Genomic DNA, 23,033 nt, shown 5'->3' on the forward strand with positions numbered 1-23,033 from the left:
TTTGAGCCCAACCCGAAAATTATCCGGACTCGAAGTGATCTTTTCAGTACCCGACCCGAATCTGCCCGAACCTAAAATTTCACTACCCCCAGAGCCCTAATGAATAGTTTTTAAGGATTTATAAAACTTTTTTTACATCTTGAAAGGATTAATTTATCTCTATAATTTTACACTGATTGCTGTTTGTGATTCAGACATACCGTAGGAACCCTTTTTAACTTAAAAAAATTGTATAATTTACTTAAAGAATAGGTTTTCTTATTTGTGTGCACATTTTGGATATTTATATTACACAATTACACAAATTGTCTAGTTGCTTTAAATAAATTTTGCTCCTACAGACAAATACTAAGAAACACCACCAAATAGAGAAACAAATGCATAATTTTTCTTTTGGAAATTCCAATTTATTTAGGTAATGGTGAAGTAATTGCTAGGAATGTAAATAACTAACACGTAAACATTACATTTGGTTAATTTATATTTATATACAAATATTTATTTGACAATCAAATTCCTTATAGACAGTGAACATTTTGTAAGGTACATTCTAATGAGGAAGTAACATATAATATAATTTTGCTTTGAAATAGCCTGTTGACAAGTTGACTACTGCAAGAACCATTAGTTCATAAAGACATTCTTCAACTAAACGGAACCATATTTTTGAACTCAGAAATAATTTATTTGGTTTTTGCTTGGGCTGATAAAGACTGTTCTACAAATGACAAGGATGTCTGGTCCAAAAATCGATATCAAGTGATTGGACACTATTGCATGCATGACTCGTCTGCATAGATCTCGTATCTTAACTCATATTCCAAAGACCACTCGTCCAAAGACTACCTACCCAAATGTCCCAAACAGAATTTTTAAATTTACAATAGGATCGCAGAATTGAAAACAAAGAAATGGAAAAAATATATTTAATCTTGAAAAAGTAAGGCACTTTGTTTCCAAATATTAGATTATAAGTTGGGGTAAGATTGGGGTTTTTTTAAATAAACTGTGTAGTCTTAATACTTTAACCATGCTGGTAACTTACATTACCAATACATAGAAAAGGCAATGTATGTCAATATAATAAATATAAATTAGTTTCAATTGTTATGAAGTCAGTTCCCAAAGACCCTGTACTTTTTATTGTCTTTCATTTCTATTCTAAACGTCACACAAGTGTATGTGCTATTATTATGAGAAATATATAGTAATTAGATGTGAAAGATTCAGTTTTATTATTTTTTTTTATTATTCAAAGTGGGTAAAAAATTCAAGCAATGAATTTGATCAAATAAAATCTGTTTCAGAGTCACTTCCAATGAACGAAGATGGCATGATTACAGATTTCCTTGACAGTTTAAAACTGTCTTTGTCCCAAGGATCGAGTAGCCAATCCAGTATGGAATCCACTGATAGGTAATTTTGTCATTTGATACTGCTTTGCAACTTATTCTAAAATGTAATCTCCCTCAAATTCAAATAAGGCTGCTAATATCTGAATTGCTGCCTGGGTTTGAAGCATCTGCTCAAATTTTGAAATCGGGTGATATTGCTATCAGCGGGAACAGACCTTTCCCGCTCGTGTACCGGCAATGTTGAATATTCGTGATAGGCCTATCAAACTAAAAGTATTTATTTTTATGTCGTACGTGTCGTTTGTAAATGTTGTTTGTCGTGTAATGTGCTATGGGAACAAAGCTATTTAAGCGGATCTACATATTCCTGTGATAAAGTGTTTGACAATGGCAGCTCGCCAAATCATGTAACACGTTGACGAAGGTTACTTTTGGAACTGATAAAGTGAAACTAAAAAACGTGAAAAGTGAAAGTAAAACTAAATATTTTACACTTTATTGCTTGTCACAAGTGTACTACAGTTTATTTTATCAACTTGGTTGTTAGTTGTAGGTTTAATGGAATAACCCCTGTTTTGAATCTTGAAATAATTACCAGAAATGATAAAATAATTATTTCACAAACAGATTAGTAGGCTTCTTTATTTATTCCAAAGTCTTAACTCAACCTTTAAACAATTAAATTAATTCAATACAAAATATTTAACATGTGGTAAAACAAAACACAGTAGTTTAGAAAAAATATAACAGTCAGATCAAAAGGAAAATCAATGAAGTGAAAACATATTCAATAAAGTTCACAACATCCTCCCCCCATTTAAAATTGATAAACAATTATGTGCAATTTTAAATCAGTAAAATCGCTGGGGCACTTTTACTTCTCTTCCACATCTGGTTTTCTTCTTAGCGAAATCAAAGACTTCGTTTTCAACTACTTCTTCTTCTTCAAGTGGTTTATTTTCTTTCATACACTCTTTTTCACAAGCAGTGATTTCTAATGGAAAAAGTCTTTGTAGTGGTCTTGTCAAAATACCATTTTCAGTTTTTAGTCTTGCGACTCTGGAGAATCCATCTCTTCCTGGATATACATCTTGTACCAACCCCAAAGGCCATCTTATTCGTTTTGTGTTATCATCTCCTATCAATACAACTTCTCCAATAATGGGTTCTCTACTTTTCTTGTTTTTTTCCATTGTGAACGAGTGTAGCCAAATATTCTTTCTTAAACCTGTCTCTTAGTGATCTTCTTAATTTGTTTATATAACGCACTCTTTAATTGAAACTTAGACACTCAATTTCATCCAAATCTGGTAATTCAGCTGTTGATGTTGGTTGTAAGAATAAGGCTGGAGTTAATGGTTGTAAACAGTCATCATCATTCGAAAGATAAGTCAAAGGTCTTGAATTTACAGTTGCTTCACAATCACACAAAATTGTTGAGAGTTCTTCCTGCGTGACTGAAGAATTTCCCAAGTTTCCTCGTAAAATTTCCTTTACCACTCCAATAAGTCGCTCCCACCATAAAAATCTTAAAGCGTCTCTGTCACTTTCTGTTAAACTGACTTGCAAGAAAGCTTTCTTAATATCTGAAATAACGCCTATTGGGTGTTTTCTAAACTTCATTAGAAGAGCTGGAATTAGTTCTATTAAATTAGGTCCCTTTTCCAAACAAGAGTTAAGAGAATTCCCCCTACTATCGACTACAGAAGCATCAAAGACTGGTCGAACCTTAGTAGTCAAACTGGAATCTTTGACCACAGCGTGATGAGGTAAGTAGTGTACAGGTCTATCAGTTACAGAGGACTCAACAACCCTTTCAATAATGTTTGAATTTAACCACTCTGAAAATACCTGATCATACTCATTGAACTTTTCTAACTTAATCAACTTCTTGGTCACTGCATGTAGTCGCTTCTCGGCTGTAACTTTGTTGTCCATAAGCTCTGGATGGCCTTCAATCCATGGAAGAGTCACCTCGTACCTATTTTCACTATTTACTACAATATTTTTGTTAAAATGCTCCAAGACATCTGATGCATTCGCCTCCTTTGTTTTACTACCTGATGGATCAGTGATGCCCAAAACATCTAAACGCCATAGATCTGAAATGTCCATTTTAGCAAAGCAACTAATGCTAATAAGTGACTGGTAACTTTTTCCACATTGTCCCGTTACTGTCCATCCTAACACAGTCTGAACAGCAACCAGAGTTTGATCTAGCTGTTCAATTTTACCTGTGAGAAGTTGGCCCAAGATATCAGCTCCTAGTAGTAACTGTATTTCTTCTGCTGCATCTTGTCCAATATCTGAAAGGTATATATTCTTCTTCTTTAAAATAGGAAAATACCTTTTTGTATCTAATCTGGGTATGTAATTGCAAATCTTGTCTTGATCAAGCACATTAACTGAAATGCCAAATTTAACCTTTGTGTCACGTAACTCTACTTGGTAAAGATTATGTGGAGTCTCTTTAGTTTTAATACCTCCAAACAAACCATGAACTATTAATTCCTCACCAGATTCTATTAATTTAAGTTTCTCTACACAGTCCTTTGAGATATAAGACCTTTGAGATCCAGAATCCAACAATGCTCTTACTAGTAAAGATTGCTGGTCAGGTCCTATTACTTTTACTAGAAGAGTTTGTAATAAGGTTTCCTTATTCTGATTTGCAATCAAGGACTCAGATTTGTCATTAATTTGAACACTTTCAATGACATTTGATTTGTCATAATCATGAGTATTACTGTGCATCATTTTCTCTAAACTAGGACACATTAAGCAGTAGTGTTTCCTTTTACAGATAGCACAGGATACAAAAACTTTACATTTATTACTGGTGTGACCTAACTTTAAACATGAGAAACAAGCTCCCTTTTTTGTCACAAACTCTCTCTTTTCTTTCAAAGTGAGCTTTTGTAACCCAGAACAGTCTTGAGTGTTGTGATTTCCTTTATTACAAAATAAGCATGTAGGCTTACTCACCACTGAAGAGCTGTCTGTAGCAACTATTGTAGATGCTGTAGGTAAAGGTAGTCCTTTCTCAAACTCACTTTTCATACCAGGACGTTGGTGATGGTAAGATCTGTTCTGTGGCTGGGTGTCCCTTGGTGTAATGTCTCTGTCGACTGCAAAGCTGTTCCGAGCAAGAGCTAAACGTTCTTCGCTTTCGACCTCAGAACGTACAAAATTCAACAACAGCTGTAAATAATTTGAATTAGATGACTCGCTACCTATAAATTCACCTAATCCTATTTTATTCGTTGTTCTGTACCGCTCCCATGCTCTCCGAGTATCAGTTGGTAGAGCAGATTCAACCAGTGGATATAGCATGGCAGCATACTTATCTGATGTGACCCCGAGTGTTTCTAGGGCACGAAGTTGAGTCTCAAGTTTATCAGAAAGGGTTGAAAGGGGCATGATACTTTGTTTGTTGGCTTGTTTCAAAACTAAATTTAGTAATTCTCTTACATAAACTTCAATCAAAAGTTCATCACGTGCAAACCTGGATTTCAATTGTTCAATAGCCTTGATGTAATTTTCACCAGAAGGAGGAAAAGAATCTATTAATCCCCTAGCTGATGAACCAGGTTTCAAGGATTGAATTAAATACTGAAATTTGTCTTCAGGTTTCATTTTACTATCTTCATGAATCTTTTTGTACTGACCCCAAAACCCAATCCAATTCCTAACATCCCCATCAAATGAAGGTAATTGCAATTTAGGCAAATGAAAGTTACGGTTTGGTCTGTAAATGTTTGACTCATCATTGTTGGTAGGTGTTTTAAGAAACATTTCATACTTAGCCTTAATCAGGTACCATTTCTTCTTGTATTCTTCTTGTGTGTCCAGTTCATTGTCCAGATCAGCATCAGAAGCATCTTTCATCAGCATTTCATCAGAGATTTTTCCATCCATTGCCATTAATGATGTTATTTTGTCTTCAATTTGAGAAAAGTTTACTTTTATTTGAGTTTCTTTATCATTCATTGTCGGTCTTCATTATTAAATGCTTCTTCCAGTTCATTATAAACCTTGGTGAATAGCCTTCTAATCTGTGATCTTTTCTTTTTCATATTTTCTAGGCTTTCCATATTATTATAACTATTAAATAACCCAGATGTCTTAAATTAAAGAAAATGTCCTGTCACGGTCGCCAAAATGTTAGAACTCGTTTAAAATAAAGAACTTTTACAAAATATTATCTAATGAAGAACTGATTTAATTCTGATAAAGAACAAATATTTTATAACAACCCCTAAATATACTGTTACTGGGGTTTCAAGGTAGGGGATTTTTTCGTACAATTGAAAGCATTTCTCTTCCACGCAAATTTCTACAGGTCTCGATGTGTTAGTTGACCCAGACCTCTTCAAATAGGTGTCTCAACCCCGGGGCTTTAATCCAAACCCAGGATTTCAGGATTTGTCCAAGTTTTTCCTGGGATCAATATCTGGATTTTGATATTTTATTATTTTCACTTTTTAACTTCTTAATCAGCATAATATGTGTTATTAGTTTTACAGAGGATAAATAAAAATATGTCTAATAACACTTGAAACATGTATTACACTTATTCTGTTATAAACAAGATGGTAAATATCTATATGAGATGGTAATGGTGATCGATTTCGATTGGACACTCTAATCATCATCACACTCAATAGTCGAATAACAAGAATCTTGAATGGCCTCCATACTTATATCCTATTGGCTACCGGAAATTATTATGTTTACAGTATTAAAACAATCTAAGGTACAAAAAATAAATCACCTGCTTATGTAGCAGCATGTGTACGAATCCCATAACTTAGGTTGTACGTATATACCGTCCTGTTAGTAGTACAGGATAAGCAAAAATAAATAAACACTATTGGTGGTTATTGAATTGGTGTTTATTTATTCCATAGTTAAGTAAGAATATAACAAAAGTTACAAGACTATTTTTTTTTACTTTCCAGTAGTAAAACTCCTCAAATTCATAAAAATAATAAATAAAATATAGGTTTTGTAATCCAGCTAATCCTGGGATTAAAACTGCTAATCCCGAGATTTCTAGATATCAAAAATCAACCGATATCTCGGAATTCGGGATCCGGCATTGGGACTTTTTAAAATAATATAAATTAATGTAAGACTAAATTACTTACGTAATCCTTGTTGTCAAATTAGAACATGTTTCGGTGTATGTTAGCCTAAAACACCATCGTCAGCTTCAGTATGCCCCTTGCTACCTGTGCGGTCGGAAACTTTGGTTAGAACAGGCCTGTTTTAGCGAATTTCCCATATAGGGAATAAACTATTACCGTAGTACTCATGGTAAGACCTGGACCTGGGACCAATTTACTTTTTTGTTTTGAGGTCCCTAGAGGCCAAAAACACCATCTGTTCAAATTCATATATATATATATCCGTTAGCACGATAACTCAAGCAAAAATGATCCGATTTTAATGAAATTTGGTATAAATGTGTAAACCTACATTTATTCTAACGAGTTTGCAAACCAGCATTACCCGACTGGAAACGGGGTTTTATGGGGTAAAAATTGGTTTTCCCCATTTTTGACCCGAAAACATAACATTTAGCAATTTCTTTCCAAACTATTTAGTAGAGCTTAAAAAAAAATACTTTAGTATATTGAATAGTTGTTATGCGCCTAATGGTTACGGAGAAAATAAAAAAAAATTAATTTAAAATTCCCATGTTATTCTTATGGAGAATAAGTAAACTTTTGTAGTTTGCTTGTTTATGAACATAATTTGATCAAATTTGGAAAATGCATTCATATCTTACTAAACTATTAACATTTGACAAAAAAAAAAAAAACACTTTTTTACCCTCCCTGTTGCAACAAACCAAAGTGCTTGTTAAACAAATTATATTTAAATAGGAAATAAATGTGATATTTTTAAGGAGACATTTTAGTGTAAATCCAATCGGGCAAAAGCAAATTCACTTAGTCTGCAGGTTTGCTGCGGCGGGGGTATTTGTGTATGTATATCATGGATAAAGATCAACTTACTACAAATGGATAAAGATATCGATGCATAGGCTACTACAAAATAAGCAATGGACCCTTGTCAACAATAGTCGACAAAAATAATTTTTCTTTAAATTCATGATTGGATTTTTTATTGCTATTTCATGTAAATAAATATTATTCAGACCCTGGTTGATCAGAAAAACTTCTATAAAAGATTGCTCTGTAGGTATGTTCATTCAATTAGTTTAGTCCAATAGGGAAATCTGGCCCGCAGTTTAGGGCAGTGGCAGTCAAAGCGTATAAAAGAAGGCGTGTGCATAGTGACGTCAGTGTGAGTAAAACATGATTTATTCTACCAAATCATATGTTTTCTTGTAATTTTCCAAAGACTTTCGAATGACAATCATTACGAATTAGCATTGATTATATAACACTATTTAGCGTTTTATATCCAATATAGTGTTATATACAATATTGAATATACTTTAGTAGTGTTGTATAGTATTTTCAATGGTGGTAGTATATAACATTTTCGATAGTGAGTACCTTTTAATCGAAAAACAGTAAAGCAGTAAATACTGTAACTGTGTCTGCCTAACAGGCAATATATTTTTAGGTGACCATATGCAAATAGTGTTTATTATAATACATTTTTTCAGCTCCTACTTATGTTTTATATGATTGAAAATCTCTCATTTAAGTAGCCTTAGTGGAAGATAAATAGTTACAAATAAATTGACAAGATTGTATTTACATATATTAAAAAAATAGCATAAAATGATATAACTTATAGCTCAAGTTGTGGCGATTTTATTACACGTTAATGGCATACACTAAACCCAAGCACTAAACTACTAAAGCCGTAGGGGAACCCCTCGGACTATGGTTTTTCTTAATAACTTCAAAAATTTACTAGAAGCTTACAGCTTACCGAATAGCCTCTTTCGTTTTGCGAAGTGAAAAATCGTGACCGCGGCAAACGATCACGAATACAGGTCGTCACCGCCATCACCAGAAATCATCACGGCTGTTGCCGCGATACGGAAAATCATGACGAATCTCGCCGCGATTAAGATATGATCAGAGATATGGGCGCAAACACAAATAGGCCTATAGTCATGTATGCTGAGATAATCACAGTAGATTATCGCGGATGTTGCCGCGATTGTGTTAGACGCGAATAACGTGACTGCAATTAATTATTATGGCGTTGCCAACATCGTATGCAACGATCAAACATGGCTATTAATATGTATATATATATATATATATATATATATATATATATATATATATTTCAGTGGTTGGTGGCCCTTTATTGAATTTCCCACATAGGGAATAAGCTATGACAGTAGTAGGCTTATCCATGGTAAGATCCGGGACGGCAAGGCATATAAAAAAGAAGGTGTGTGCAATGCATAGCTGATGCTACAGCCGAGCTGTATGTTATGCAGGACTAGGCCACTGAAGATCCCTAAAAATTAAGTTAATTAGTTGGCAATGTTGATTTGCGCTGTTTTTGGATGTGGTAATTCTAACAAGAAAAGTAGTTGCTCTGGAGGAAAGTTTCATCGGTCCCCGAAAGAATCTGGATTGCAAAACAAACGGATTGAAGCAATTGTTTTTTAACCCACAGATGGCTTTGAGCAAGGGTATCAAGTATTAAAGTATTTGTATCAAATTTACTGCTACTGCTTACCTGCTTTACTGTTTTTCGATTAAATGGTACTTACTACTATCAAATGTTCTAGACTACTGCCATATTGTATAACACTACTATAATAAAGTATATTCAATGTTGAATACAATGGTATACATGATATATAAAACTAAATTGTGTTAAATAAAGTCAATGGTTATATATTCAACGCGTATTGGTAATGATTGTCATTCGAAAGTCTTTGGGAAATTACAAGAAATCATATGATTTGGTAAAATAAATCACGTTTTACTCGCACTGACGTCACTATGCACACACCTTCTTTCATACGCCTTGAGTGGCAGTGACCTCAAGTCTGGTGTCAACTATAGATGACAATCGGTAGGGAACATTGTAGATGAGTCAATTCAATGCACTAGTAGTATTATTTCACAGTTTGTTTACTGATTGTCATATTTCATCCCAGTGATGTTTTCAGCTTGATTCAAGACATGAGAAAATTAGAGTTTGCAACTCTTCAAAAAGTAACCAAATCCAAAGTACATAGTATGTGTGTTCATCCAATGGAAAACAAACTATTGATCGTTGTCGGAAGTACTCAAGGAGAACTAGGTAAGAATACATTTTTTTACTGATCAAGGGACATAGTAATAATGTCTACTCATTTTAAAATGTTGTAAATTTGTTCACAATTGTCTGTTTTTAACTCTCATGTTTGTTTGATTCATATATGTTCAGTTGGTAATTTTAGTCAACCAAGCCAACTTGTTTATACATCTTACAAACTAGAATAAAATTAACTGTTTGAGGTTTGATTGTCCATCCTAATTATTCTCCAAAGTAAAATTAAATTGATATTATAAATAATTTATTAGTTATATGTATAACTATCAAAAGAGCCCGTTGTGGTTAAATACAACGGTCTCTTGTAAAATTTTGGTTATGAAATCCATACACCACTTTACTTTTAATATTAATGGTACATACAGATTAAGCACATAACATTAGAATCACACACTTAACATAAGGAACACACTTTAGACACAAATGCAAATTGTTAACAACAACATTCAATCAAAGAAAAATCAATTAAATAACAATATAATAATAAGCTGTTCAATTAATTATTAACACATGTTTCGTATGATTAGATTATGTATAATCAGTACAGTTTTTATCAGTACAGTTCACCTTTGTACTGTAGGCCTACCGGCTCACCCCTTGCTTAGCTGGATATGTTCCACGCACAGATCTGTAGTCTATGTGGGTGTGGGTGGGCAAACCTCTAAAAAAAAAAAAATGTTAACCAATTATTTTCATCTATTGTTTTTTTTCCGAGTCGGGTTAGCTCTTCTACCCGACCGATTTTCACAATTTTGGCCTTAAGCTAATGGTATTTACGCACCACAGATTTGCCATTAAGCATCGGTATTCATTTTAACGTATATTTAGATCCATGCACAGACCCTGTACATTTCTTATGGGAGTTCAATTTGGTTTTTTTCAAGTTCGTTTGGCTCTTCTACCCGACCGATTTTCATAATTTTTGCCTTAAACTAAAGCTATGCAAGCACATATTTTTCATCAAGTATCATCATTAATTTATCTAAATGTATTACCGTACAAGACAAAAATATATATTTGATTTTTTTTACTTCGATTAAAGATGTATTCCAGCAGCTCTAATTACATTACCCTATATGTTTTGGTCTAAAAACCTTTAGTGAAATACCAGCTTTCATTTGAGCTATTGATTATTAAGATCGGACTACCTAAAGCACCCTGCTGAATCATGAATCAACAATAATTATAATCGTTTTTGTACTTATCTGCAATCAATGATACGCAACTCTATTTTTATTTAAGTCATTTTATATGTAATGTAATACCCTTGGTCTTAAAATATTTCTAGAAATAAAGGTTTTCATTTGAGATATTGATAGTTTTAATCAGTTAAGTTCAAGATACTGTATCACTCAATCAGAAAACATAAATTTGATTATGTCTTTGATATGGAATTTAGTTTTAGATATATTTACTCAATTCTAATTACGTTGTCCTACTTTCCGTTCTCCAAAAGATTACCCAAAAGCAGGTAATTTTGACCTAAGAACCTTCAGTGAAATGCCAGCTTCCATTTGAATACCTACTCAAAAAAGGCAGTCAAAAGTCGCACACAAATGAAAAGTGTGAAGAACACCGTTTTCAATGTATTTCTTATGGAATTCATGTTTTTTTTTACCATAAATCATGACTAAATCAAACTTTCATAATTATTTGTAAATCTACACAAATTAAGCTTTCCAACGACCCATTAATTAATAAAATCAGTCCAGTAGAACTCTAGATTTAGTTGTAAAAAGATTTTTGAAACTGAATTATATACAGGGCGGTAATAAAGTCCGAAGACAGTTAAATATAAAAAAAATAATGTAGATAGAGCTACAATACTTGGTACAAAGTTACAGAGCATAAAACTTTATTTTAACACATATTCAGTGATCCAATGACTCTTCAGAGGGACGGCCCAAAGGAGTCAAAACAACAACAAGGACAAGGAGTCGGAAGAAAATCTTAAATGGAAGCATAGGTCAATATGCACATCAAATGAAAGGTCTTTTTTTAGTAGAATACAATGTTGCAAACCGCTCTTCAAAAGGTTGATCCTGCGCAAAATGGCAGCCGTTCAAAGATTTCTTGAATCTGCCATTTTGAATCTTTGAACGACTGTCATTTTTTACTCAGGCGTTCTTTTGAGCTTGAATTTACGGCATTGTAATCTAATAGTGAAGACCCTTAATTTGATGTGCATATTGACCTATGCTTACGTTAAAAATGTTCTTCCGATTCCTAGGGCTGTGCCCCCTGAGGAGTAAGCGTATAATAGCAATGCAAATTAAATGAATCTTTGAACAACTGTCATTCTTGGCTCGGTTGTCCGTTTGAGTTCAAATTTGTGGCATTATATTCTGCTGGTAAAGACCTTTAATTTGATGTACATGTCAACCTATGCCTCTATTTAAGATTTCCTTCTGACTCCTTGCAGGGCGATATGACAGAAAATTGATATTTCTTTAAAAAAGTAGATTTTTAGGTGTGGTGTTGATGTACCAAATCTTATTGATTTATCTGTTGTCATTTAGAAAACATTTAACTGTCTTCGGACTTTATTACCACCCTGTATAGCATAGATTTTACTCTACTCTTCAGAATATTTAACTTATTGACTTTGATTGTGTTTCAAATGTGTTGTTAAAATAATGCCCAATCATCATTAGTCCCCGATGATATAACTTTTTCTTATGTTGGCAGGATTGTGGGATGTAAACAACAGTCAGGTTGTCCAGTTCACTCCTCACATGCGTCCTGTCAATTGCGTGTCAGTCTCTCACAACAACCCTTCTGAGTTGTTCACTACAAGTTTTGACGGAACAGTTCGTTGTGCAAATATCAACAGATCCACTATTGACCTGGTCTGTATGGTCTCTTATTATTTTTTTATCATAATCTATATAAATAAAATTTGAATTTTGTCTGTACATTGCTCAGAATTAAATTGTTTAGGTTATTTTTACGTTTTATACATTAAAGGAGCATAGACAAGTCTTATCTCTATTTCTGTCTGTAACACCCAAGGTGGCATTTTACGCTATCTTCTCCATGAAAGCGGGAGTACCTATCAAGATCCAAGTCAATTTAGTGTATTCACTGGATTGGAGAGAGCGTCTTTAGCCATTAAAATATGGCCTCACTACTTTGTAAATAAAATGACGGATAGTCAAAAATGCAGTTTTGTGCGATTTTTGTCACATTTTCATTAAATTTTTATCACATAACCATCTATGAAATAACGAACAGCTGTTCGTATCAAGATTATTTTTTCTAGCTGTCACTGATATGTTTACAAATACAGTAGAACTCCAATTATCCGAACTCCAATTATCCGAACTCCAATTAACCGAATCTCCAATTATCCGAATCGCTTATTTCAACAATTTTAAAAACGTAAAGCTACAGTAATAAGTTTTGCAAAATCTCAAAGAATTGTTATTAAACACATTTAGCCAATTTTGGACTTTGATGGAACACTATTGACTTAATAACATGTATAGAACACTTGTACTATGAGCATTGTAAACTGTAAAAATGTTCTGATTTAAATTATTATTAATTAAAAGTTCACTTAGTACCGAAAATTAGGATTTTTCTTTAAAATTCCCAAAATTACGGTAAAACTCCGATTATCCGAATTTTTGATTATCCGAATGGGGTTTGGTCCCTATTGATTCGGATAATCGGAGTTCTACTGTAATGTTGTTTACAAATACCGCAACCATCACGATTTGAAGCAAATCCCAACCAAGTGAGAGTAAAAACGTTTTTCTTACATAACAGATTTAATTAATCGCAAGTGCAATATTATAGTGTAACCGTAAATAAAAATTAAATAACTAGGCATCATCTAGGTCAGGAACCAAAAATTCTTTGTGTATAAAATTGTTCTTGAGTTTTGATAACCAGAAAGAAGACCTTGAATTATTAGTGTTGTATAGGGCAGGGACACTATAAAAAAAAGGGAATTCACTATGATCGTCGCCAATAGCTTACAAACAAGTTTTCCACTCATTGACAGCGCTTCAATGGCGGTTGTGTAAAGTGTAAAGTAAAAAATCACAACTGCAGTGGGTGATTGTAACAGAGGTGTATGGATGATACTAACTCGCTTTTAAAATGTGTCACTTTCTGTTTCTACTCACCGTGTGATGCAATCGCTGGAACATATACAGCCAATAGGCCCATAGCCCATCTCTTGGGTACGTACGCCTACCCAATTATTCATAACAACCTTTTCTACAATGATCCTTGATACCGGTACTTTTCCATAGAACATGGCTTACCTACTTAAGAAATAAAATTACAAATGTTCAAAAACCCGACATTGTGTGATTTTTGTCACATTTCCTTCTAATGTTAAAGATATACTAATCATTGTTTAAAGAATACGTAATTTATTAAATAACAAAAAGTTGTTTGGTTTTTTTTTCAAACTGACACGATAAGTTTACATAGGGTTGTAACTTTTTACTAGAAAATCCAAAACCAAGAGATCAATAACCTCGGGACTAGATTGCATTTAATTGGTCGGATGTACTATTAGTTCTAAACTGTAAACGTTGGTTTTTGGTACTGGTTCTTTTACTTAGAACCGTTGGTAGCTGCAAGAATCATTTTTACGTACCAACACATCACTGTAATTTACAAATTAGTTATCGTTGGTGTTGCACCTTATTTATTAGAGTCGTATTCAATTTAATTGATGTCTTAACTGTATAAGTTTTGATTTTTCTGTCTGGATTCCAAAATCTTAGCTTACCAGGTATGCTAAGAAAATGATAACCGATTTGAGTAAAACATTTGTCGAGCAAACCATCATGAATTGTTGTTTATGTATCAATAGTTAGTAGCCTATTTTGGTAATTTTAATTCTAAATTACCAATCTAAATGGTGGCTCAGTCGGTAGCGTCGCGCACTTCGGGCCCAAGGCAGGAGTGTCGTGGGTTCGGATCCTGGTCACTGCCACTAACTTTTATCAGTACAGTTCACCTTTGTACTGTACCGGCTCACCCCTTGCTTTGCTGGATACGTTCCACGCACAGATCTGTAGTCATTTAATTGTTGTTGTCACAACTCAAAACCGACTAGATATGAAGCATGTCTAGACAATATAATTAGTAACTTAACAAACACAGACTTTACTTTTGATTGTATTAACTTAGGTCTATCTGATCATGATGGATTATTGTTAAAGATGAGTAGTTTTTTCAATAAGAGCAGGAAAGAGGTTAAATTTCGTATATTAAGTGACAAAGCTATTAATTCATTTCAAAATTATTTAAATATGGTTGACTGGTCATATGAATTATATCCCTTTAATAATAATATAAATGCATGTTTTGATTATTTTATTAACAATTTAAAATTAATTTTTGAATCAAACTGTCCCATTGTTACTAAATTAAACAATAAAGACAATATCAAGCAAGTATTTCAACATAGCTCTAAGTGGTACACTGATCGCCTCCAAAGGATAAGAATAATGCTTCTCATATATAAGGACAAGTCTCACTTGAGTGAACAAAATAGATTAAATTATTTAAGACTGAGAAAAATTTATAGACATGAAATAAAATTGTCTAAGCGCAAGGTTAATGATGAGTGCATTGCAAATTCAAAAAATAAAGTTAGGGCTGCTTGGAATGTAATAAAGAATGAAATCAATGATTCTAAGATGGAAAATTCTGTTCCAGTTGATATAAATGTTTTTAAATTATAGTTTTGTAAATTCTGCTTGTTTACCATAATAACAGTTCACTTAACAGACAAAGTGCAAGGGACCCTATTGCTCTACTCTCAGCTTCAAGAAAGGTTGATACTAAATTCCAATGGTCACCAATCTCCCAATTAAATATTATAGAGTCCATTAATAGACTAAGTAGTTCTAAGGCTGAAGACTATTATGGCTTCTCCAATTATGTAATCAAAAAGATAGGCCCTCTTTTGATATATCCACTTACCATTCTATATAATATGATGATTGAACAAGAAATTTTTCCAGAATGTCTTAAAATATCAGTTACAATACCAATCTTCAAAAAAGGGGAAAAAACTGATCCAAATAATTACAGACCGATATCTATAATCCCAATTCTTTCTAAAATATTAGAACACTGTCTACACCAACAAATTTATTCATATTTTGAAAAAAATAACTTGTTCTGTGATAGTCAGTTTGGTTTTAGATCAAATTTGTCCACAATCAAGGCCTTGGAAAATATAATCACAGATATTTTTAACGGTTGTGATGGTAAAATTAATATGTCTGCAACATTAATTGATTTGGCTAAAGCTTTTGACTCAGTCTCTCATGAAATTCTTATTAAAAATTGGCTTTTTACGGAGTAGTTGAAAAATCATTAAATCTGTTAAGCTCATATTTAGTGAACCGTTTCCAGCTGGTGCAGGTAAATAATTCAAGATCTAATATGTTAAAAATCAAAATTGGCATACCTCAAGGATCAGTCCTTGGGCCTCTACTTTTTATTGTTTTTATTAATGATTTGCCTTGTTTTGTTCCCTGTAAAACCACTCTTTATGCTGATGATAATACATTCCTCACAAGTGGTCAAAATCTGAACAAAGGACTTGAAGAACGGGATGGGGTGTTAAAGTTGGCTGAAGAGTGGTTTCGGGGAAATGAATTAAGGATTAACAACTCAAAAACAGAAGAAATTCATTTTAACCTTAGAATAAATTCTAATGACAATAGATCAGTAAAATTGCTAGGAATCCATATTGATCAGAAGCTGAATTGGATTGAGCATACAAACTTTTTATGTAGTAAATTGGCTAGAACTGTATTTTTATTTAACAAATTAAAGAACAATGTAAGTGAACAAATTATTCTAAATTGTTACTACGCATTTTTCCATTCTCACCTACAATATGGTGTTCTCTTATGGGGTAACTCTGTAGGAGCCAAAACCGTTTTCAAATGGCAAAGGAAAGCAGTCAGGTGCATTAGAGGAACAATGCCCAGGGAAGATTGCAAAGCAGATTTTAAGGCCCTAAATATCCTAACCCTTCCATCTTTATACATTTTAAATTGCTTATTATACGTAAAAGAGAGTATAGACCAGTATAGCATCCGATCTGAGACTGACATACATAAACATTACACAAGAAATAGCCATCATCTCAACTTACCACTTACAAGACTTACACTTACACACAATAGCTACAAATATCATAGTATACAATTTTTTAATAAATTACCCCCTTCTGCAGTAACGATTCCAATAAAAAAATTCAAAACAGTCCTTGAATCATGGTTAAAATTAAAATGTTTTTACTCTGTAGATAAGTTCTTGTCCTTGGAGGTTTTAGATATAAGTTTTTAAATAATTTATTTAAGATCAAGCTTCCTGTTATTTATTCTATGACTATGTTTAATGCTTTAATGATAAGATGCCACCCAGACAGCACACTTTCTCCTCAGGACATCCCACGGATATTGCGACAGGATATTCAAGATATCCCATAGTGGTCCTATGGTCAACCTGGGATATCCCAGGATATCCACAGGAATGCGTAATGTCCCCGCCCGGGGATGTCCTACGGATAAGCTCACACGCATATCCGTGGAACATCCGAGGTCATCCCAGGGTAGTCCTCGGGACATTCTCAGGACATATGGGACTACTATGGGATGTCCCTGGGATAAAGTGTGGTCTGGGCCTGAACATAAAAAACACAAAATAATATAGATTTAGTATGAAAAGCTTAATTATAAGTTTAGTTAATTGATTAAATAGTTAATAAACACAAATTTTGAAGAAAAAAGGAGAAAAAAGTTTTTGGCACAGATGGGTCTCGAACCTGGTACCTTTGCCTTATGAGCCTCTTACCTTACCTCCTGAGCTATCTGCGCTTGATGATTATGGGTGTTTTCAAGTGGTGAAAGAGTAGCCGACAGTTGCAATGGTCGCAATACTTAAAATATTTTTGATACTACAGTATATAATATGATTCTGTTAATCTGTTTAGGCCTCAAGTAGTTGAATTGTTTTTCTGGTAGTTGGAGAGGATACTGGTATTTGAATATAGATTATTTAATTACCATTAGATTAGCACTGTTATAATTGATTGTTATATGATTAAAATTATTTTTGGTTGTTTTATTAATTTAAAGTTAGAATTCAATTCACATTTCACACAACTATGATAGAACTCTAGTTTTTCTGAACTCAGTGGTAGTAATATGTCAGTAAAGTTAAGTCAGCCCTTGCTAGCCACAGTATTATTAAGACATATTTTCAATCTGGGAAACCTTAAACTTTTAAAACAAATTATAAAACCTCAACATCTTAATGCGTGGGAATCTTATTTTTAGAAAAAAAAAAAACAGACCAAAATTATTTGTTAAATAATGAAGACGGCCCAATTATAAATTCGGAATTACTGAAAATAATTACATCAAGAAACACACTGTAATATATCCAAAATTCAAAAGATTAATTTTTCTAATATTATTTTTTATTTTTCCAATATCCTTTAAATCATCTGTTTTAACTTTGTTTGAAATTAATTTATTAAGTAAATATTTACTTTGTACTACTGTAAACACAGCCTGAAGATGGAAACCAAGTTTCTGAAAGCGCTAGTGAAAAAAACAAATTATTATATATTGGCCTTGTTGAACATTTAAATTTAGATGTACATTTCATCAGTGGTAGTATTTTTTTTCTTCAGTTTGTTACCGGGACATTACAGGATATCCAGTGGATTTTGTACATGTCCCGGGATGTCATGGGACATTCTGGGATATCCTATGGCATTTACATTCTGGACATATCCCGGGACTTTACAGGATATCCTAAAGTTAACTTACAAATCCCGGGACATTACGGTATATTGTAGGATATCCTGTGGATTTCGTACTCGTCCCGGGATTTTGCGGGATATCCTGAGGATAGCGTACATATCCCGAGACATTCTCAGGACATATGGGACTACTATGGGATGTCCCTGGGATAAAGTGTGCTGTCTGGGCATTTGACAATGTCAATTGCTTTTGTAGAGCTGAAAGACAATAAAAAGATTTGATTAAATTTGTAGACTATGTGGACGGGCAAATGCAAGGTTAAAAGGCCGCCAACCTCTTTTAACCCTCCAAGTGTCTCTAGTTTTGGTCTTAATGCTCGCCCATTTATTGCGCAATTGCAAGGTTTTATTAAAATGTATCTTAGAAACTTAAAAACAATGTAAAGTATACTGTTTTATATATCATTTTGTTTGGAAAATATGGGCTTCAATGTAACATATAAAACATTACAAAAAAAATGTTCAACAATTTTTGTGGGGTTAACATTTCTCAAAAATTATAAAATAAATGAAAACATTTATGTTTGCACTTAATAAATTGTTATAATTTATAGGTCTACAAATATTTTAAAATAGCCACTTTGTTCAGAATTTTATGAGGATTCCAAAAATATAATAATATAAGGAAGTAGATTTGCAAATAAATAAGTTATGGGCAAAAAACATATTTCGGTACATATCGTTTAGCTAAGAATGCATAGCCTAACCATAGCTAGGAATCTGGCTGATAATTTACATCAATATCACTACCTACTTCTTCAGGATCATCAACCAGCCCTTCAAAATCACTTAAATCTTCTCATAATGCACCACATATATCACTACTTTTGATTTTTAACACTAAAACAATGATAAAAAACACATCAGTCATCGGTGCGAGGTTAACCAAGCTGTTTACAAATACGCACGTCAGCTGTCTGCTACAATTATGATCGGCTCGAGAAAAAAAAGCGCTTAGAGACAGACCTCGGGAGAAAGCTTAGAATCTGCCAAATAAAATGATACCTAACTTGATCCAGTTCAATCCGATTTTGTCAGTCATAGAGCCTTTGCCGTAAACAGTGTTTGTGAGTCGAAAAATCGACACAAAACACTATACAAAGTGTGTAATGTGTCGATTTTATTTAGGACACATAACACTCGGAGAGTAAAAAAAAAAAAAAATCTTCTATGTACTTCATTTCACATAGTAAGCCGTCATTTCAACAGCATTTCAGGTCATCTTTGGTCTAAGCAAATATAAATTGTTATGATAAAATTTGATGACATTAACAAAGACTTCAAATACTAATTTTATATGTATTGTGTTATGCTTAAAGGGTAGCAAATTCCTTGATTAAATTCTTTATTTTTGTGTCTACCTATGTCTTTTGTTAACGCATTAATGTCCTTATTTCTCAGTGTTTCACGGAATGGACAAGAGCACCTTTGATAATGAAATTGTCAACCGGAATAAAGTGTTAAATAATGAGGTTGAGGTAGTACTTTAAATACGTTTAACCATTGTGGAAAGTAACTTTCAATTATAGGCCTACCTTAGGGCTATGCCTCATGGATCTATAAAGCATTTTTTAGTTTAATCATTGGATTTAACATATGGACCAACACGATCCAAATGACATTTAATTGTGAAGCATATATTTTGGCTTGAACTGTCAGATAGTTTTGCCAGCATATCTGAAAATATGCAAACCAACTGCTGTTATTAATATAAGAAGGTTTCAACTGACTATTATAAGATCCCCGTGCGTAGAACGGCACACAGCTAGTAATACACTAACTACATTTAAACTTATATTAGGCAATTCTAGGATTAGCTCAAAAAGAAATGACCTACCTAACCTAACCCATTTGGCAGAGCTTGAAAACATTCATTAGACATTATTTTTTTTTTGCTAATTATTGAAAATGTAGATGTAGTTGACAGTTTGATCTATACAATTACTTTTTTGGCTCGATGTGACCTAGTCCCATAAAACCCACAATAACTGCTATCACTGAAAAATGTCTAAAGCCTGGTTCACAAGACCAACTTTTAAAGTTGTAACGCCGCCATGACATAGCCGACAGTGACAAGCTGCTGTGAAGCGGACCAGAGAGGCATATGGATCCGTTCACACGAGCAGTCGGTTGCTAGGTGCTGTCCAGCGCACCTATCTTGGCGGCTTAGCAGTACAAATAGATTTATGGGAGAGTCAGCACATGCAGTCGGTTGTCTCTGTCGCTCGTTTACCACAACTAATGGAAATTCCCTTAGTCTGCAGGTTCACTGCGTCGCCAGATATCTTAGTCTTACTCCACAAAGAATTCTCTAATTCTCCGACTGAGAAAAAAATTCTCTAATGCAAATTGATTTTATTTGTATGCTTTCTAACATTAACAAAATATTTGTAAAGTAACTAAATAAAACTAAACAAAATAAAATAGAAATATAGCACTATATAAAATGTTAAATCTAGACATTATATCGTTATATTATTATTATTTCATGCAAGTACATTTAGAAAATGCCATTTTGTCTTCACATATAAAAGTAGTCATATTACTAAGGAGATGTGTATTTTTTCAGGTTTACCAAACTGATGAAAAATCAAGCATGTGTCACCTCACCTGGCATACTCAGCTGGATTCAAATAATTTATTAGTTGCTCATGGTAAGTACGGCGTAACTTTTTGAATAATGTTTTACTTAGTCAATGCTTAAAGTTTGGGATAGGAAAGGATTTTGTTTTCTTTCTTTTCTTTGGGACAGGATTTTCCCTCCCATGCAACTAGGAAAATTTTGGCTTGTTTAAAAAATCTTGTGTAAGTGGCAGTGATGACAACCAAAATTATTTGTTTTATTAATTTGATGTCATGACTATAATCCGTAATCGTGCCACTTTATTACTATCTTTGAATGGGACATCATCATCGTCAAATTTGTGAACATCTCTTGCTATCAAAAAGACATCATCATCATCATCACTCGCGATCACTGAGAAATCGCTGTATTAAATATAATCCCGTCCAAGATCTGGAAGATAATACTGTTAATACTGTTCAATGAAATGGCGACCATACATAGTAGGTATTTTAAGCCAAGTATGAATGGAGATGAGTGTAGGATGAGTGGCGCGATCTTGTAGTCTTGTTAGTGACTAAGGCCGACTGTGTATTCCTTAGACACAGCTGTTAATTAAGATGTTTTTACCAATAATTTCAGAAGGTTTGGGACTGTCTATCCATACTTAAACTATAGTTTTCTATTACATTGTATTGAAAAAGTAAATAAGGGTAAAATCTTTTTCATTTTTAATGCTCATTGTTATTACGCACTCTTTCTTTAGATAAGATTTCTAGTTCTATTTTAATAATTATTATTCTAAATACTGTGTGTGACTCCTCATATTTCAGATTAGTTCAGGGACTTTATTGCTGCATCAACTAGATGTCTATGTTTAGCATACTTAGACGGAACATTTCCGCCGCACTGCTAATGCGCTCTGGCATTCCTATGCGGAACTGTTACTATCTGGGACATAGCTATTAGTTTGACTTTATTCCGAGGGATTGCAGCACTTGTTGTGTCAATAGTCAATTTTCATGTTCATCTGCAATAATTATTGTGTGTATTTTCAGTTTCTTTGGTTGCCTTATGTGTTTTGGGAAAAAATATTTGTAAACAACCAGTGAGAGATTTGAGGTTATATTTTGTGTAAAAATACTGCAACTGTGTCTTGTTTACGATTGAGTGAAATAGACCAGTATATGGATAGTTGTGAATAGTCTTAAAATCCTCATAAGATCAAGATCAAGATTAAGACCAAAAATAACAAATAAGGAAATGATAGTTGTGTAAATCGCTAAAAGAGCAAATAAAATAATTCCCGTTTGTAATCAGGTAGTGCAATTTGGATATACCAATACGAATAGGTTAAACAAATTCATAAACCGAGAAAATTTAAAATTCATTTCAACCTCATACCCTTCACTGTAAGTTACTGTGATACTGGTTGTTCACTGTATACATTTTGCAATGCATGTTACAAGTACAGGGGATGTGGGGGTGGTAGACCTGAGGACCAAGTCAGCTGAGCAATGGTACCACTGTCACCCTCGGTCAGTGCGCACTATCCACATACACCCTACCAAACCTCAGTACTTCCTCACCAGCTCTATGTGTATGTGTAATGTATGTGACAGGTACAGGGGATGTGGGGGTGGTAGACCTGAGGACCAAGTCAGCTGAGCGATGATACCACTGTCTACCTCGGTCAGTGCACACTATCCACATACACCCTACTAAACCTCAGTACTTCCTCACCAGCTCTATGTGTATGTGTAATGTATGTGACAGGTACAGGGGATGTGGGGGTGGTAGACCTGAGGACCAAGTCAGCTGAGCGATGATACCACTGTCTACCTCGGTCAGTGCACACTATCCACATACACCCTACTAAACCTCAGTACTTCCTCACCAGCTCTATGTGTATGTGTAATGTATGTGACAGGTACAGGGGATGTGGGGGTGGTAGACCTGAGGACCAAGTCAGCTGAGCGATGATACCACTGTCTACCTCGGTCAGTGCACACTATCCACATACACCCTA

The 23,033-nt window shown here is 33.7% G+C and overlaps 1 protein-coding gene across 1 annotated transcript in view; it reads left to right on the top strand.

Annotated features, from left to right (window-relative positions):
* Window positions 1-23,033, top strand: part of LOC128986035 (WD repeat-containing protein 76-like) — a 56,381-nt gene that overhangs the window by 20,968 nt on the left and 12,380 nt on the right. Inside the window, exons 5-8 of the mRNA XM_054406124.1 lie at window positions 1,308-1,416; window positions 9,478-9,611; window positions 12,312-12,472; window positions 21,011-21,095. Coding sequence (XP_054262099.1) covers window positions 1,308-1,416; window positions 9,478-9,611; window positions 12,312-12,472; window positions 21,011-21,095 — 489 coding nt within the window. The remainder of the gene's footprint in view (window positions 1-1,307; window positions 1,417-9,477; window positions 9,612-12,311; window positions 12,473-21,010; window positions 21,096-23,033) is intronic.

This window comes from Macrosteles quadrilineatus, unplaced genomic scaffold, assembly GCF_028750875.1.
Source record: "Macrosteles quadrilineatus isolate MER2022 unplaced genomic scaffold, UCM_ALF_1.0 Scaffold_1__1_contigs__length_201487025, whole genome shotgun sequence".
In the NCBI taxonomy this organism is placed as follows: Eukaryota; Metazoa; Arthropoda; class Insecta; order Hemiptera; family Cicadellidae; genus Macrosteles; species Macrosteles quadrilineatus.